Here is a 17709-nt window from a genome sequence, read left to right as displayed (position 1 = left end):
TACCTTCCTCAACTCTAGTGCACCACTCTCATAACTCACAGCTTATGGGGCCTTCGAACCTTCCAGCCAACCATATAACCTCCCCCTTGTGCTTTACCCTCTGACCCAGGATGAATTTAAGACTCATCTCTTGAAATTTGGCAGGCTTGTCCGCTAAGTTCTCAGATTAAAGGTGGATACAGTTTATTAAGACTTTTAACATCATTTGCCTGCAAGAGACTTGGGGAGTCAAAAATTAATTTTTCTTTGAGGGGTACAATACCATCTTCTGTTCAGCGGTAAGTGTCCAGTGTGGATAGAGTAAGGATGGGCCTTATTATTTTTGCAGCCCTTGAGTATTGTGGCTCCATGCAGATCATGAAGCGGGACTCCCAAATGTTTCAGGGCCTAAAATTCCATGTTGGGAGAGCTCTCCCTATGATAGTAAATAATGTGTATAATGCAAATAGGGGGCCATGCAGGTCCTCAAGTTTTACAGCCTGAAAAGGTTCCTTAGATTCATTAAAGGGGGAGGCCTTGGCCATGGGACTTTTATCCTGATAGCGGATTTTAATTGTCATCTGTGCCCAAACTTCTTACACTCATCACCCAATACACAAGGGGATTTTAATTGCCATCTGTGCCCAAACTTCTTACACTCATCACCCAATACACAACCTTGCACGATTCCGGAGGACTTGCACATGAAGCACACCATAAAAGGTGTGGAGATAGTTTCCTTGCCACGCACAATTTGGGTTTCACTTTAGACAAGCTAATTAACCTGCCTAATTCCCAAATCTCTCCGACATATATTGGAGGTGGTCCACCACGATCATTGATTTCATCTTTGTTTCAGCTTATATGGGTTAGCCACCTGCTTCCTTTAATATCTTACATAGACACTATAGTGTCCTAAACCCTGTCTTTGGAGGGGGTAGAGAACCATTTGGAGGGCTCATGCAAGCCCCCGGGACCATTAGCCCCAACTAATCAGGGGAGATGTTTACGCTGGTCGCAAATAGATGCTAAGGTTTTTAATCACAGACTTTTCGCAGACTGCCAGCAGGAGTTACTTACCTGCTTGGACCCTTTAGCGCTTGGTGGGTAGGTTTGAAGTTCTTTTGTCTCCAGATTACCCCTCATGGTTTGACCCCGTGTGCCCCCGGGTCCTCCGCCTTCTGAAGAAAGCCATGAAGCAGTCTTCTTGCGATAGGGAATGGGTGGCAATTTGCCACTGAACCAATAAGGAGGCTCTGAAGGAACGGAGGCACCAGTTACAAAAACAGGCATGGTTGATCTGATTAAAGCTAGCCAACTAAGGGATACCTCACTTTTTCGGCAGAATATTAATAGTCTGTTTTTCCAGCCCATCAAGGCCTGTCTTATGTCACCACATCATTCCTGATCAGCGGGTCACCCATTTTTACAGTGTGTATATTTTTGCCCATCTCAAAGGGTCTTGCAATGATATTGCTCCCAGTCTGGTTGACACTTCAGTCACTTTCTCGTTGGAGGAAGTCTACAAGGATATTGAGGCACTGTCCCGGAACAAGGCGCCAGGCCCTGATGGGATTCCTCCTGATCTCTTCCGGGACAATATTGAAGCTTGGGCCTCGGTTTTGACACTAGTATTCAATGCTGCAGGGAAAAAGGGATGCTGCCCTCTTGGTCAACGGCCACAATTCTACCAATTTATAAAAAGGGGGATAAGGATAACCTGCAATGCTACCACTCTATTTCTCTCATTGATGCCATAGTTAGGGTTCTGGGCGGGGTCCCATCAACTAGACTTTCTTCATGGGCGGACAATAATCAAATAATATCTGAGGTAAAGACTGGGTAAGTCAACCATCAAGCAATGACTCAATCTTTACTTACTAATAAACAAAATATAGGGTTGCTCAACAGGGTGCCCTGCATTCAGCCTTTATGGACCTTACGTCGGGCTTTGATCACCACTGTATCCCTGTTAATGAATCTTCATGTCCATACTACTTCGGCACTAAGATTCTCTTGGGGGTGGCCTTACTAAATATTTTATATGCTCCAGGAGGGTTCAACAAGGCTGCATTTTAGCCCCTTTTGTATTTACTGTTCACACTATTGCAAGTTATGTAAATAGGCTGGGATCTTGGGCACCAGATGCAATTTTAAAATTGTATTAGTCTATATGCACCTCATAGGTTTTATATGTCAGTAAGGTTTGGTGCTATACTTCATCAAATAATCTACAGGCGGCCCAAAATACGTTTTTGAGACGGATGATGAAGGTTCCCCATAGCACTCCCTCCTTTGCCGTACACAAAGAGGTTGGTGTCAACTTCTTAGCTGACCAGGCAGCATTTAAGCCTCTGCTTTGTTGGGTTAAGATATGGTCTAGGGATAATAAGGATCTAAAGCGCCTGATCATCTCAGACTCCTTGTCACTAGAGCATGCTTTTCAAATCCCCTGGTTACGGAATGTCAAGGAATCTCTTTTTGCTTTAGGTAGAGCATATATGTTTCTTTGACATGATTCAGATAGGCCTCAGGACCTTAACACGGAAAAAAAATAGTTCTTTAAACACGCATCAGCCCATCATGAAAACACTGGGCTATTGAAACCATTATGACGGTGCATGCCTTATCAGTTCAGGGTAGGGAAAATTATCTCTCGACCTTTACAAGTGCAACCAACAGGTTTGTAGTTACCGGTTTTAGGTTCAACCTGCTTCACCATCTCTTGGCATCTCCGTCTGGTTTTGCTCCACAGATGTGAGGGGATCCTGTGGCTGCAACTCTAGGTCTCCACAGGGCACATTAGATGTTGTCCTTTTATGTAAATATTTCAGTTTCCCAAGAAGGCAGTTTCATTGCCCCTTTTTAAAGTCCATGAAGTTTAGGCAAGCCTGAGTGGCACTTATGTATTTACAGCTGTTGCCTAATGAACTCACACTTTGTGCAATGACAAATTTCTTGTGGGACACCCATAGATCAAGGCTATCTAGAACCAATTGACTGTTGAATGACTTTTTGTGTCTTTGCACTGCCTTTTATTCACCTTCTTTTAATTACTGGTGATCAGTCTTGTTTCATCTTAACTTTTAACTGGATTTGTAATGCTGTTTTTCCTACTGTATGAGTGTATATTTTATGGTTGCAATTGCTCCAAAATAAAGATGTATTTATTATTATTAACTTGTGCTGCCTTAAATTACTCCAGATTTACCAAGTAACACAGGGTCACGCAAGGTGGCCTTGCCTTACATGATAAATCTTACTTACGTATTGCATTGCCCTTGCAACACCACGTATGATTTAAGAACAACGCAATTACATGATAAATACATCCCTCCACGAGTAAAACCCCAATATGTCGCAAGCACATTGTACTCGTATGCTCCGTCCGCACCTAAAGCTTGCTCCCTTTTCAGAGAGCTCAGGGAATGATGATCAGACTTACATCTTCAACATCTTCCTCTCACCCTTCAAGCCATCTCCTTTTGACCCTACCACATCCAACCCCTTTCTGTATATGTACTTTATCTACCTTTCCTTTTTAAGCATCCCCACAAATATCTTCAACCATGCACGCCGAGCAAATATTGATGTTATCATCTGCAGCACATCATCCCCCACTCAACCCATTTGTTGCTCCATAAAGAAGAAATGCTGCAATCTTAATATTAGAAACAAATAATAAACTTAAAGTAAAAACAGATACACAATGCTATGTTCTTGCTATACATGACCGTGAAATGGATGTCCAGATCATCAGACACCATAGATGGAACTTTCACAAATAATTGTGAATCTATATTAGATGGGATACACATTTCCTTACTTTGTGCTTGTAAACGATGAGAGTCAGTGAAAGAATGTTTGATGGATGAAATTTGTGGGTGTTTAGTTGACAACTATATACTGACAGTCATTACCAAAGCAGCTTGTTGGATATCTCTTTTTAAGTGTTCTACAAAATTATCTAAAAATAAGTTGTCAAGTTACGTAATTTGAGGTAACACTCAGAAGAAATTCTTAAAATTAATAATTTTGTCTGTTACATGTTTCACAGAAAGGGATATGAGAACAACTAATGCAACACCTGTGGAAGTGCTAGAAGGCTCCAAATGCATCTTGCTCTGCATTGCGGACAGTAACCCGCTTTCTAATCTCACCTGGAGGAAGGGAGAGCTCATCCTTAAATCAACATTTTTTTCTAATGACCTGAAACTGACCCGCCGCAATATAACTTCCAAAGATGATGGCGTTTACCACTGTACAGCGGCTAATAAACATGGGCAGGAACAGAGCTTAGTCAACGTCTCTGTACAATGTAAGTATCAATCTATTGAAATACCAAAATATAGTGACCCATTGCCTGATAAACTATCTTCTTTTGGACTCAGCATGAAGTATGACACAACTTTGGATTTCTTTTCAGACGCAAGCTATTTTTTTAGCTAAACGATCTGGGAAATTTTTAATTTGTTTAATTAATTGTACCGAATTGCCTCTTAAATTGAGTAGGACTCACCGACACTTGAACAGCATATGCGCTTACCCAAGGGTCACGTTCCAGCCCTTTTGAAGACATAGGAAGGGGGATTGAGGAATAGCGCTTGCCCGGACGGCCGCCATCTTAGGTTGGGCCAGGGGCAGCGCTCTAGGCAATTTGAACACCGCCCTTAAAAACAGGTTCTGGCGCGACCGCGCAGCGGGTGCGCGGGAGGCACGCCGAGGGTGCGCCAAAGGCAAGCCCGTCTGCGCCCGTCCACGCCGGTACCGCGCCTAGTGCCATGACCCCTGGTCGTGAGGCCCCAGGCAGTGCGCCACGGAAGGTGTATGGTCGTAATACTCTACTGAGCCTTAACGCGGTGGAAAGAGTGACAGGCTGCAAATCTCTGAGGATGGATGAGAGCCTGCAAGGGGGTCCTTATGTCTGCCATGTCTGCCAAGTACATACCCAGGACATCCTGATGAGTGAAATCAAGGCACTAACCCCGACAGGGAGGAACAGGGAGGAAACAAAGAGGAGGGATTTCGACTGCCTGTTGCTCAACGCTAGATCATTGGTCAAGCATTGTCTAGAGGTAGCCGATTTAATTAAAGATCATGACATTAAAATAGCATTTGTTACTGAAACCTGGACAGATGCAGCGTCTGGCCCAGACCTGGTAAAGGCGATCCCAGTGGACTACCTTAGTTATACACTGGATAGGCCGAAGAAAAGAGGAGGAGGCCTTGCGGTCATATATCACCCATCCTTTAAAGGTAGTTTTCTCCCTATAGTGTCCGACTCTTGTGAGGCCCTAGCGTTCAATCTAACTTTATCGGACCATCAATCCTTTAAGGGTTGTCTCATATATAGACCACCGGGCACTAAAGCTGTGTTTCTAGGGGAAGTGGGCAACTTTTTAGAGGAAGCACTGTGCACAAAGGCCTACACTGTCCTTGGGGATCTTAATTTCCACCTGGATTCCAGTCAGGACAGTGATACAGTTGCACTAAAAGACCTAATGGAAGAGCTGGGGCTAATACAGGTGGTCATCGGGCATACTCATAAAGCAGGCCATTCCTTGGATGGGATTTTTACGAGTCATCCAGACTTGCAATTCTCCGGGACAGAGCCCGTAGCCTGGTCAGACCACAATGTGGTGTGGTTTAGAATTCAAGGCGGGGCATTACAGAGGGCAAGGCGGATTAAGAAGGAAGTCAAGGTTAGTAGAGCCTGGACTAAAATAGATGGGACAGCCTTGGAGGAATTGCTTGCATCCACCAAGGTGCCTCTGCCGGTAGGAATAGAGGAAGCCGCCACCACTTTTGCCAACTGGATTGACCAAGCTTGTACTATACTGGCCCCACCTAAAAGCTGGCTTCCAATCCGCACGGTTCCATCAGCCCCCTGGTTTACAGAGGAACTCAGGGAGCTAAAGTGCGAGTGTAAAAAGATAGAACGAGTCTGGCGTAAAAACTATAATGAAGCCGAGAAGAAGATATACAGAGCCAGCCTGGGAAAATATAAAGAAAGAATTAGACAATCTAAGGAAACCTACTTTACAGATCGTATCCTTGGGGCAAAAAACTCGTCCAAGGAACTCTTTCACACAGTAGCCAGCTTGGCCACACCTAAACCAGGAGTTACGCCTCCAACTCAGGAACTTTGCGAGAATTTAGCTCATTTTTTTTCAAGCAAGGTGGAAAAGATTTATGCATCCTTGGAAGCCCCTGTGGCACAGAGCCTGCAGGCATCTAGATCCAGGAGCCCGAAGGCAGCCACCCAGGACACCAAATTGCTAGGCTTCGTCCCAGTGGAAGGGGACGAGATTAAAAGACATTTGCTGAGCATAAAATCTGGCTCACCCTATGATCCCTGCCCAGTAACAGTTGCAAAGTTGGCAGTAACCCCCTTAGCCAATGCTTTAGCAGGATTAGCTAAGCAGCTATTTGAGATGGGGGATTTCCCATCAAGCTGGAAGCGGGCGTCCATTAAGCTGCTATTAAAAAAGCCCAATCTGGACATCTCGGACCCCAATAATTATCGGCCAATTTCCAGACTTCCTATGCCGGTCAAGATCGTAGAAAGGCTAATGAACATCCAGCTTAGTCAGAGGCGTAGCTAGAGCTTGTGGCGCCCGTGGCTATCTTTCAGATTGCCGCCCCCTGTGAGGTGCTGGGGAAAAAGGACGGCGAGCACCTGAAAGAGGTCTGAGAGACACGTAGTATAGCCCTTAATAGTTACCTCGATCATGCAAGTTACATGCTCATACATGACACGGTCCAGGGCTAGACACCCCCCGTCCCCAAAATAGTGCCACCTGGGGTGGACTGCCCCCACCTTGCTACGCCGCTTAAGGAAAAGCAGAAGGAAACCCAAAACTTTTATCAGTTCTACCTACCCTGTTTGTGACATCACAGCTTGTGCTGGACCCTTCTCCCCAATATGCCCCATCCATGACTTCTCACTTATGACATCACAGCGTGTGCAAGACCTCTGTTCCTTACCTGTCCCATCCATGACATCACAGCTGGTGTAGGACCCCTGTCCTCTGGTCATATTCAAGGCACCTACCCCATCACGTGCCCAGCTTCAGTGGCACGAAGACCTACTCCTCTAGGCATAAGCTGTGAAGTACTGGGTTTTTCAGAACCGGTACTGAACCGGTAACCCAGCGGTGCCAGGGACAACACCCTATGACTTCGAGTCCTTCCTGTTTCAGACTACAGAAACACAGAGTCTTCTAGGTGAAGTCAAAGATCGAGTTTATTGGCTGCAACCAAGTAACAGGCGTCCTAGATTTACAACACGGTGTATATTCTCAGGAGACTGCTCAAACTTACAAAGCCAGCCTTCTCTTTTTATACAAAATATTATGCTTTAGGCAAACATTCTTTGTTTTACAGTTGATCATTCACATATTTTCACTACAAAGAAAAAGCAGAGTCATGATGACAAGCCCATATTTCAGTTTGTTCAGCCCACAATCAATTACCCGGCAAGGCCCAGTATTTTCATCAGATATCGACGAAACCCCAATAAAAACGGGCGCCTCCTCCTCGTAAAGCAAGTCATAAAGAAAGAAACAGAGGCAGGTGTGTGTAAGATTAGGAAGGGTTTGTGTGTGGTGAAGGGTTTATTGCATGTTGAGCCTTGATACTATCTCGACCGGCCACTAGGAGAGGAACTGTCCAAACAGGTTGGCCTTGGGCAGTGGAGTCAGCTTGCCCAGGTCGCAGAGAAGACAGCAAAGGTGTACGTGTCCTTCAGAATCATGTTTTGGCCTTAGTCACCGGCCTATGTGAGGGCTATCACAAAATCGCTGCCGTTCACAAAATGGAACCCAAGGGTTCAGGACGAAAATGACGTTTTCAGGGTGAAATCGTCACTCGAATATGACGAAAATGCTTGTGCATAGTATACTGGCCATTTTCGGTCTGCTGATATCAAAATCGTCATGATATGACGATGTTTATAACATAGGTCCAACATTTTCAGTACCACAGACCCTCCTTTTGCCCTTACATAGACAATAACCTATACTCATGCTAATATGAGTCCAGGTCTATATTTATAAAGTCATTGAGATGTTGCTGTAGCATCATCCTATTACTTAGCTCGTCCCTCAATACAGGTTTCCTTACACATGATGTAGCACAGAGGCCACATAGTGCAGGAGCACACTGTACACACAGACAGAACAGGAAAAGAATGGCTAAGATCATCCCAATGACCATCAGAATTTTCCATCCCCAGGCGGATACCAGTTCCCAGAACCATCCCATCAATGACCAATCTCCTTTATCCACATGAATAGATTCAGAGATCTTATGTAGTTTGGAGATGGCCTGGTACACTGTTGGAGCGTTATCTGGAATGAAAACACAGCACCTCGATTGGATCACCTTACATACCCCACCTCGGTCTGCAAGTATGACGTCTAACGCGACCCTGTTCTGAAGGGTCATAAGACGATCCGACTGGAGCTCAGCGGTCAAGTTACTAAGGGCACCGGTAGTTTCAACTATGGTGGATTCAATCACCCTTGTCAATTGCCTTATGTTCCTGCTGTTAACCATGGGTCCCCAAAACGGCAGAAAACCCTTAAAGAAGTCTCCCAATTCTTGTCTTGCAGTGTCTTCTTCACTGTAGACACCTCTAACTATCCTTGTCTTGTGATAATCTGCCACAGCGGTGTAGGTGGGAGGCAACAGGAACGAAACAAAACATGTGCCCGAAAAGTCAGGGGGCAACCATGTATAGGCTCTATCATGGCAGATGAAATAGGTACCCTTAGCTGCTAGGAACGAAGGGGAAGTCTGAGACGCAAAAACATATGTCTCAGTGCAGATGCTCTTCCCTAACTGAGCTCTGGGATTCTTGCCTGTACCTTGCAGACATAGGTGACCCTGATGGGGTACAATCCAAATCGGGGAGGATCTCTTAGCTTGCTGTTTCTCACTCAGGGTAACTCCATATCCGGTCACGTTCCATCCTATATATACTAGTGTCTCTTCTCTCGGGATAGTCTCATAGGAAATATCTTCCCTAATCATATCTACTATACCCTTAACTAGAGCACTATTCTTAGGATTATCTTCCACAGAACATAGGGGGTAGACTTCGTGTGCGTAGATGAGCATTGTTCGGTATGCCCACACGGAACCATTATGGCTGAAAGGCAGGACGAGATAAGGGATACCTTTATCCGTTGTGTGAGGCGTAAGACCACACACCCAACAGTTAGTCGTGTTGATTACTAGTTGGTGTTGGTGCAAAAGCTGAACGAAGGAGTTATTAATAAACTCTAATCTCCTAGCGGATTCATGTTCAGGAAAAGGGTGGAAAGAATGCGAGGAAACAGTAGGAGGAGGTATGGGCGATGTAGTGGGTGCAAATGTCACTCGAAAAGAGAATAAAACATATCCTATTAAAAACATCATAACACTGAACAACATGAAAATGCATAGTATCAAAAAACGTTTCTTGGTCATCATTCTGCAAATTGTAGTCTTAAAGTTCATTTGTTTGGCAGGTCTCTCCATCTCGAAACACCCCATCCTCTCTAAAATGCTGCTCGCGATGGTAGGGTGTTCTATGCTAAGGGATGCTTCTGTCAGTCCAGGGCAACTCCCTTAGACCAACCAGAACTGTCGACCTAACGTCTTCAGCTGAACCCCAAAGACTTGGGCAACCGCGATCCTACAGCTGAACCCGGATGGTGGTTCGAAAAACAAAAATAAAAAAGTTTCTGAGATGAGAGAGCTGCACTTTCAAAATTTAGCAAAGAAAAGGAAAATTGTATTTGTCCATAGTTCTCGGCCTCAGATTATAGCGTTGCTTCCCAGATACTGTCTGGTCTTGAAACAGGAGTTCAGGCTCTGTAATATCCAATCGAATTGACGGTGGCACAGCTTCTTGCAAAAGATTGTCACTTTCTTGTTCAGAAATTGTTCCTTTTATGCGTGCATCACTGAAAGGCAGAAAACGAGGCACAGTCTCAGTCTCAGAGTGTAGTGTAGTCCCTATTATCCCAATAGGCTCTGCGCATTGGAATAATATCTTCAATAGTATAGACGTAGGACTGTGGTTAACTAGGTCTTCTACTGACGATATTAGACTTACAGTTATGTGTGCCAGCTAGCTCAGAGTTCACTAGAAACTTTCTCGAATAGGCAAGGAGGAGTTTAACCTCCCTGGATAGACAAGAAGGGATTTCGTTTCTGACAACCATAGAACATGACAACTTTGCTCCCCCTAATCAAGAGTATATCTTTAGAGTTGTGTGAAAACAAAAGACAATCATTTTACTCAGTCAGTACGTGCATTCTTAGTTTCACCAGATTGTAGAGAAAAAGAAGAGACGGGCGTGTTCAATAAAAAGGTATTATTTATTGATCAGTCTCTTTTCTCATACAAGAGAAATGAATCACTATTATTGCAATAGTTATAGTTAAGTAAAGTGCATACAGTAAAAGCAGGATTATAAAATAATACTGTAAAAGCATTGATATGGTTTCTTAGCCATATGATACTTAAAATGGATAAAAGATATACATACATATATACATTGACTAATCGTTCTCAACTAGTGCTTCTAACTACGCCTACCCCGGTGTACCTGACCTAAGCCTAATACGTGGGCGGGAGTAAATAAGTAGCAGTTTAAGTTAAGTTTGTTTTGCCAAGGATCTGACTCAAGAATTCTCTGTAAGGGGTTAGTCAGTTCAGTACCTGGGATTTAGAAGGCTGGAGGGTTGGTATCTCTGTCTCAGGACTCGATATCCCAGTTACCCGCGAGAGCGGCTGGGAACGCCGGAGGCTGGATTTCTCGGCAGGAGAAAAGGCAGCGTCTCTTTCAGCGCGTCAAAAGGGAGGGGCAGCGTCCGTGGGCTTCCTGCTTCAGCTGGGCTCTCCGGCAAGTAGCGCTGCTCCAAGCTCGTCACCACCGTGTGTTAGCTTAGGGCAGCGTCGGTATATTTATACCTGAAAGGTGCCGTGTTTGACGTAAGGAAGGACATAAGACGTCAGCAAGAATGTCATAAGGACTGGTCGTTCTTACATTCTTTGCAGGAGTTCTCAAGCGAAATCAAAACAATAGCTGCGGGGGATTTCCCAGGTCTGCTGGAGGTTTGATTTGTTTTGAGAACTCGGTGTGCTTTCTAGGGGGCTGGAGGGATAGTGCTTGCTTAATGTGACAGCATGCGCTATGACCTAATCTGAAAACGAGTTTCTGTGCCGGTGTATGGACATTAGTGAATTAATAACCGGACATGGGTCAGAAATAGGAGTATCAATATAGGTACCTAGATAAACACACTACACCCACTCCACGATTTTATGTACATATTTACTAAACTAAGCAATAGTAAACATAACTAACAGTGCATGTGTATATCGAACCACCCCAAAATACATTTTTTGCATTTAAAAAATGGCGTATGCGAAATACACGAAATGAGTATAGGTACTGTATGCATTCAAGCAGTATAATCATTCAAAAAGGAGATGCACATTTTATATCAGCATGAATGATTTGCGAAATTACACATGAAATGGCTCTTGATACAGAAAAAAAATTGCGAGACCATCTCATCACATATAAACACAATTAATTGCATATAAACTAGAGGTTGAGGTAATGTAACGTCTCTAGAATTCCTAAGAATAGAAGCTCTGTTCTCTAAGAATAGTTTTACTTTAAGCAGAAGATAAGTGCCAAAAAAGGTAAATATTTTGGAATTGGAAAAAAGTTTTCGCTTTTCAGGGGAGAAGTGAAAAAATAGTTCACAGTCACTTTGTTTTCAAAAGACTGAAGGCCAAATTCAGAGTTCAGGGAACGCCGTGTGCAAGTTTGTTTAAAATCATTCTCTCTGTTCCAGTGAAAACATCATTTCAGACAAACTCTCGAAAAAACAGTCTACGGCTTCTGGTGAAAGTTCGACTAGGTTGGACAAAGTCGCTACCATGCAGTCATTCGCATGATTGCTTTCAGTGATGTTTTTATCAGCATAGCTGACAGAAGGTCGTACCTGATCGATGCTGCTTTCATCTAGTACTTCACTACCCTTCAATCGCAGTGGTGAAGTCTCCACGAATGCCGTCATCAGGATAGGTAGCCGCTGGGGACAGCACAATGCATGAGCCTTTACAGGACCCAACAAAGTATCTGCATCCAATGGTACTTCTGATTGTAGTGTAAGACAGGTGTCCAACACGCATTCTTCGCTGCATAGCACGCACCTTAATACAGGCATAACACAATTCTGCCACATGGGTCATGAAAGAAACCAGGTCATATTTAAATCTCGTAGCCGGGCTAAACCAAGGACTTTAGTTATGCGGTCCCGGTAGCGAATAGCTAAGATCGTTTCTTCCATTGTTGCTGGAGTCTTGTCTGTGACATGGCTTGCCATAACGAAGCAATAGTAGCACAAATAGGACGCCTGCTGCTAGTCCCAACAGAAGAGGAACTCCGCCAAAGATGGAATGGACAAAATTTGGAAAAATACCCAGGATCGCTTTGAATGGTGTTAAAGCTCCTGAAAAAACTGTCTTAAATACACTTGCGATACCACTTGTATCAGAAATATTTAAGATTTCGTTTAGCATTTCTGCGAAGTGTAGGGGGCAATTTGTTGATAACATTGAATGAATCTCTGCCGTTGTCCTTGCAACTTGGAGATCATACGTTTCTTTTGATGACGTCAACTGGGTTGGCGTCTGTAGGAGCACAGTCTTCATTCTGCTTAAAGTATCAATTCGAATAGAAGAGATTTTTAAACTGGGCCATAACCTTCCCTCCCTGTCTGGAGCATCATTCGGGAACAATACTCTTTCACAGCACATGACCCTGGAAGTCACGCTTATAAGATAAGGTTTTCCTGGCAGCAAGCCACAACAACTGTGTTCTACAATTAGAATGTAACTCACGTTAGAAAGTTTTCTAAGTGCCCCAGATCGTTTTCGTTTCAATGTTATTGTTCCAGAAATCAAAACCGAATGTATTCATTTTTTCAAAAAATGAGTCCGAATATATCAGTTTTGTGTTTGTAAGCATGGTTTTCACTCCTGTCTTATTTAACAATTTGAAATAAAATGTTTCTGCATTACTTGTGTTGAACCCTGAAAAGTATGAATATTTTTCAAAAAATGTCTTTGAACTGCCTTTTGGTGGAGTTGCACAATGTTCCCATTGGTTAAAATTTAAAACATTTCTAGGTTGAGTAGATTTATGCAGATAATGGTTACCATAATGGTTGTAACAAAACATTTGATCGTAATTAGATGAACCTTGTAAATAATCATGTTCTGTAAATTTAGCTGACATTACTAGATCAGACATCATATCATTAATACTTTCAAAGTCCCAATCATCAGCGAATGTGCTTGGTTTTACAAAGTCACTCAATGAAATCTTAAATTGATGAGGATACTTCAGGAGCTCAACCGGACCATATATTTCGTAATCAGTTTTGTCCCATGCTACCCCACCGGGTATAGGATTGGCTGTGAAGTTTACTGGAGAAAGTTCTCTTTTCTCGATGTGTGAAGATTTGTGTGGTTTCAGGACCAGGTTGATATTCTGACTTGCTGTGTCCATTGTAGCATATTTTCCTTCAATGAAATGTCCCAAGCATAGTACCATGATGAGCCAAAGTATGAGGATGAATACTCCTAGTGCCACCCAAAGTTCAATCCATGGAGAAATCAGATAGGTTCCTTTTAGTTGATGAAAGAGTTCATTTGCTTTGTCTTTAAAAGTTTTTGTTGTCGGCTGTTCCTCGGGTTCACTCTGATCCTCAGAAAAATCATCGAAGTTGATGAAGTAGCCGGATGCTGTTCTGTCAATTGTTTCAATTGCTTCTGGATTCCTTTTCGTTTTTGGAATTTTCTTTGTTTCATTAGCATAGTCTGTGGTTACATCATTATATAATGGAGTTTCTTGATGTAAAGTTTTGATTTGGGTTTCAAGAGGTTTAAGTTCCATGGCTATGTTGCATAGTCCTTGTTGTTTCACGGTAGGTTTATCAATTGTGATTAGTCTTTCAGTTTGAATCTCTGTGTTTGTAGCAAACTTTGGTGTTCTGCTACTTCTTGGGAGTCCACTTGGCCTACTACTTGTTATCGGTCACATGATTGTGGTTTAACCAGGTCGATGGATACAACTCGGTTCTCCTTTTTACCAGCAAGGGGCGGTAGTACTACTGATCTTGTCCCGTTGACAGACAAGACAGGAACTGCTTTTCTGTAAGAAGGCCCAAATTACTTCTTCACCGCGATCTTCTCTCTGACCAGATCCCCGATTTTTGGAATCCAGACAGGCATTGCTGGGACAGGTGGTTTCTCTTCAGTGGTTATTGACTGCTGTTTCAATTTTATGTAGCTCAGGTCTTTTCTTGTTTCGTTTAAGTCCTGTAAAATAGCCAAACGATCTTTGATATCAAAGCATTTTTCTTTAACCACTGAAGTTTGACTATCAAGGTCCCGGATTAACATTCTAGTCCCAAACAATAGTTCCTACGGACTGAGACCTCTTAGAGAATTTCTTGGCAGATTATTAAGACTACGTTGGACACTTATTAAATGTTTGACCCACCCAGCTCCCGAACCTAATACCTTTGCTGTTATAGATTGCTCTGTGTCACGGTTTTTTCTTTCCACAATTCCGTTTCCCTCAGGATGAAAGGGACAAGAGTACCGCAATGCAATGCCCATGCTGGTCATGACCTCCTTGTAAGCCCGAGAGCTAAACGCAGGACCCTGGTCAGAATGTAGCATGCCAATTGCGTATGTGCTGATAAAGACTTGCAAATCTTTGTATAACAGTTCAGACGTCAGCCGAGAGCTGTGGTCTACATTACAAGTGAAAATAGTCTCTACATGTTAATATGACGCATTATTCATACTGGGTATTTTATGTCGATAGCCTATTCCTTATTGAGTGAAACGCCACGGCAGTACACCGTCTCGGTCACCACTGCGATCTCTGTTGCAGTTTGGACAGTTTTTTGCAAATATGTGATGTTGCAGGCTCATTCCTGGCCACCAGTATGTTGATTGTAATTCTTCTAGAGAATCCTTAAGTGTAAGGTGTCTAAGACCCTCACCCATATGTGCGTCTGCTATTAACAAGACCATCCTGTCCATGTTTGGAATCACTCTATCCCCCACTCCAGGGATTCGAGCAAAAGGAACGGAGTTTGCATCGATTATGTATGCATAATTGAGTGGATACATGAGGAGTAGCGCTGAGCAGTCGCCTTTTGATGACGTTTTTACCGCCAGCATTGTTTCCCCGTCAATGTATTTTACTGAACGCTTTTTTGTAGCTACGGAAGCCGATTTAGTTGTTTCCGCTGTGGCTGTCTCGGCCAATGAATTCCCTGCAACGTGAACGCCATCACGCTGATGACTCAGTGAGTGTATCACGTGAGTCTTTGGTAGTTCTTTCTGTAAAAGAACTACTTGTTCCCAAAGCGATTTTTGCTTTATTGTTGCACCTGTGTCATCTTTGTAACCGTTTTGAATCCATTTCTGTAAATCGTTATTGTATGATTTGACGCAGTAATACGAATCGCACACTATTAGTGTCAGGAATTCGCGATCGGCATTATCTAGCGCCATTTTTAACGCTATTATTTCAGTTTGTTCTTCTAAATTATCTTCCACTGAGTGTGTTTTTGAAAACAGAGGTCTCAATTTACCTTCGCGCCACACGTCTTTTGTAATCTCGCATGTGGCGTTATAGGCTTGTTCTCCCCAAACTGAGGGTTGAGCATGTCCGTCTGTATATATTACACAGGCGTACTGTCGTATGGGCAGAATGTCGATTGGCAGAGGATATTCTCTTTCATATTCTAGATTTTTTAATTTTGTCATTTCTGGATCAAAATAGTATTTCACTCTGTCTGTAGCAAGAGAATCTTCCCATTGTATCCATTTTGGATTTAGTGCCATTGTAGGTAAATTACATGGGCTTGTTAATGCCTCAAAAGCTGATTCTGCTGTTCTGACTGTAATCCGTCTTCCGCCAGCTTGGTATCTTTCTCTTGCTACAGCTGTTTGAACCGCGTGAACAATGTTATCCTTAATGCTGAATGTTTTTTCAGCTTCTGTGTACAAATGTGATTTGTATGCTATTGGTACCGTTTCTCCCTCATTAGAGGTTAGGTATGTGAATCCGCATCTTCCTGGGATGACTCGAATCACAAGGTTGCGTGTGTTATCGCGTGTTTGCAGTTTTGTTTTAACTAACATGTCTGTTTGTAAAGATCTCAAAATTTCTTTTTTGTTTTTGAGTCCAATTGGTTCTTTTAAAATCTGGTTTTATTAAGACATAGAGAGGTTTAACCCTCTCTGCATAGTTTATAATGTAAGTTCTTCCGAAATTCAGGAAACCTAGAATTGATTGCAAGTTTTTCAGTGTTCTAGGTGCTTGGATTACAGCACAATTCTCTAGGAAATTGTCAGCCAGGCTTTTGCCTTCACTTGATAATTCATATCCTAAAAATAGGACCGTCAGATGGGCAATTCTTGACTTCTTGAAGTTGAATTTGTAACCCCCTGCTGCGAACCCAAGTATTATGGTGTTCACTCTTTTCAAGTGAGTATCCAAGTCATCATCTGTTAGATAGATGTCATCGACATAAGATAATGCCTCATCATCATATATTTGTAGTAACTCTGTTACTCTCGCTGAGAATAATCCTGGGCTGTTCTTGAACCCTTGGGGCAAACAACAGAAATTTTTCTGCGAGCCATTTATTGAGAAAGCGGTCAAATATCTGCTTTCTGGTGCTATATTTTGACAAAAGAATGCATTAGAGATGTCTAATGTTGTTTTGTATTTTTTGCGCACTATGCTATTCATTAGTGCTGCACTGTGTGAGTTTTGTACTGCAAAAGTTTTGCAACATGAGTTAAGATGTCTGTAGTCCAAAACTAGAGGATATGAATCATCTGGTTTGGAGACAGGAAACAAAGGATTGTTCATTTGTGAGGTGCATGTTTCAATCACCCCCTGGTATTCAAGTTGATCTAAGATCTCCCTGACCTGTTTTTTAACTTCTTACTTAATTGGGTACTGCCTCTGTGCAGTCGGTTGAGATTTTAACTGGATCTTGTGAGGAGGAGAGTCCTCATCCCATCCCACATGATTTTTATATAGTGCAGGAGCCTGGGCTACTGCCCACTTTCTTGCAAGTGTATATTTTTTATGTATTGGAATATGATTTGAGAAGGCAGGCATAATCATTTCTTCGCCATGAGGGCACTCCCTGACAAACTCTGGTGGCCCGTCTTTTTCAGCTAGGAGGATGTCATAGCCCTTGGAGAGGTTATCCCAAAATAGACCCCTCATTTTCCTAGTCTTATCTCCCTCTATACGTAAAGTTATTTCATATATTTTATGAGGTTTGCTAACTCTGGTATCTGCAGTTTCCACCTAAATGTACTCATTCGTGTCCACTGTCTCCAGATGATTAATCAGGATCTTGCGAGCTATGCTCACTTCTGCTGCGCTGTCTAGCATTGTCTGAGCCCACTCTCCGTTTTTCAGCTGAGTCCTCAGGATCCTCGGCATGTTTGATTATTTTAATGCTGGCTACCTTCTTCTTTGAAAATTGTAACTTTTTACTTTGATGAGCAGGTTCTTTGTCTTTGGACTTGACGTGCTCTTCCCTGTGTTCTGACCGTCCTCTTCTTTCCGATTTCTGCGAGGAAGTCTGAAAAGATCGAGAGGGACGTGT

General features: G+C 43.0%; 1 protein-coding gene across 3 annotated transcripts in view; it reads left to right on the top strand.

Moving 5' to 3' along the window:
* The window catches only part of LOC144767667 (sialic acid-binding Ig-like lectin 13), a 514457-nt gene that overhangs the window by 308246 nt on the left and 188502 nt on the right, over positions 1–17709 (top strand). For all 3 annotated transcript variants that reach the window (XM_078651061.1, XM_078651060.1, XM_078651059.1), the window contains one exon: positions 4037–4297. In XM_078651061.1, coding sequence (XP_078507187.1) covers positions 4037–4297 — 261 coding nt within the window. The remainder of the gene's footprint in view (positions 1–4036; positions 4298–17709) is intronic.

The sequence above is a fragment of the Lissotriton helveticus genome, chromosome 7 (assembly GCF_964261635.1).
Source record: "Lissotriton helveticus chromosome 7, aLisHel1.1, whole genome shotgun sequence".
In the NCBI taxonomy this organism is placed as follows: Eukaryota; Metazoa; Chordata; class Amphibia; order Caudata; family Salamandridae; genus Lissotriton; species Lissotriton helveticus.
Note: the sequence above shows the minus strand (reverse complement) of the source record. Positions and strands in the feature narration are given on the sequence as shown.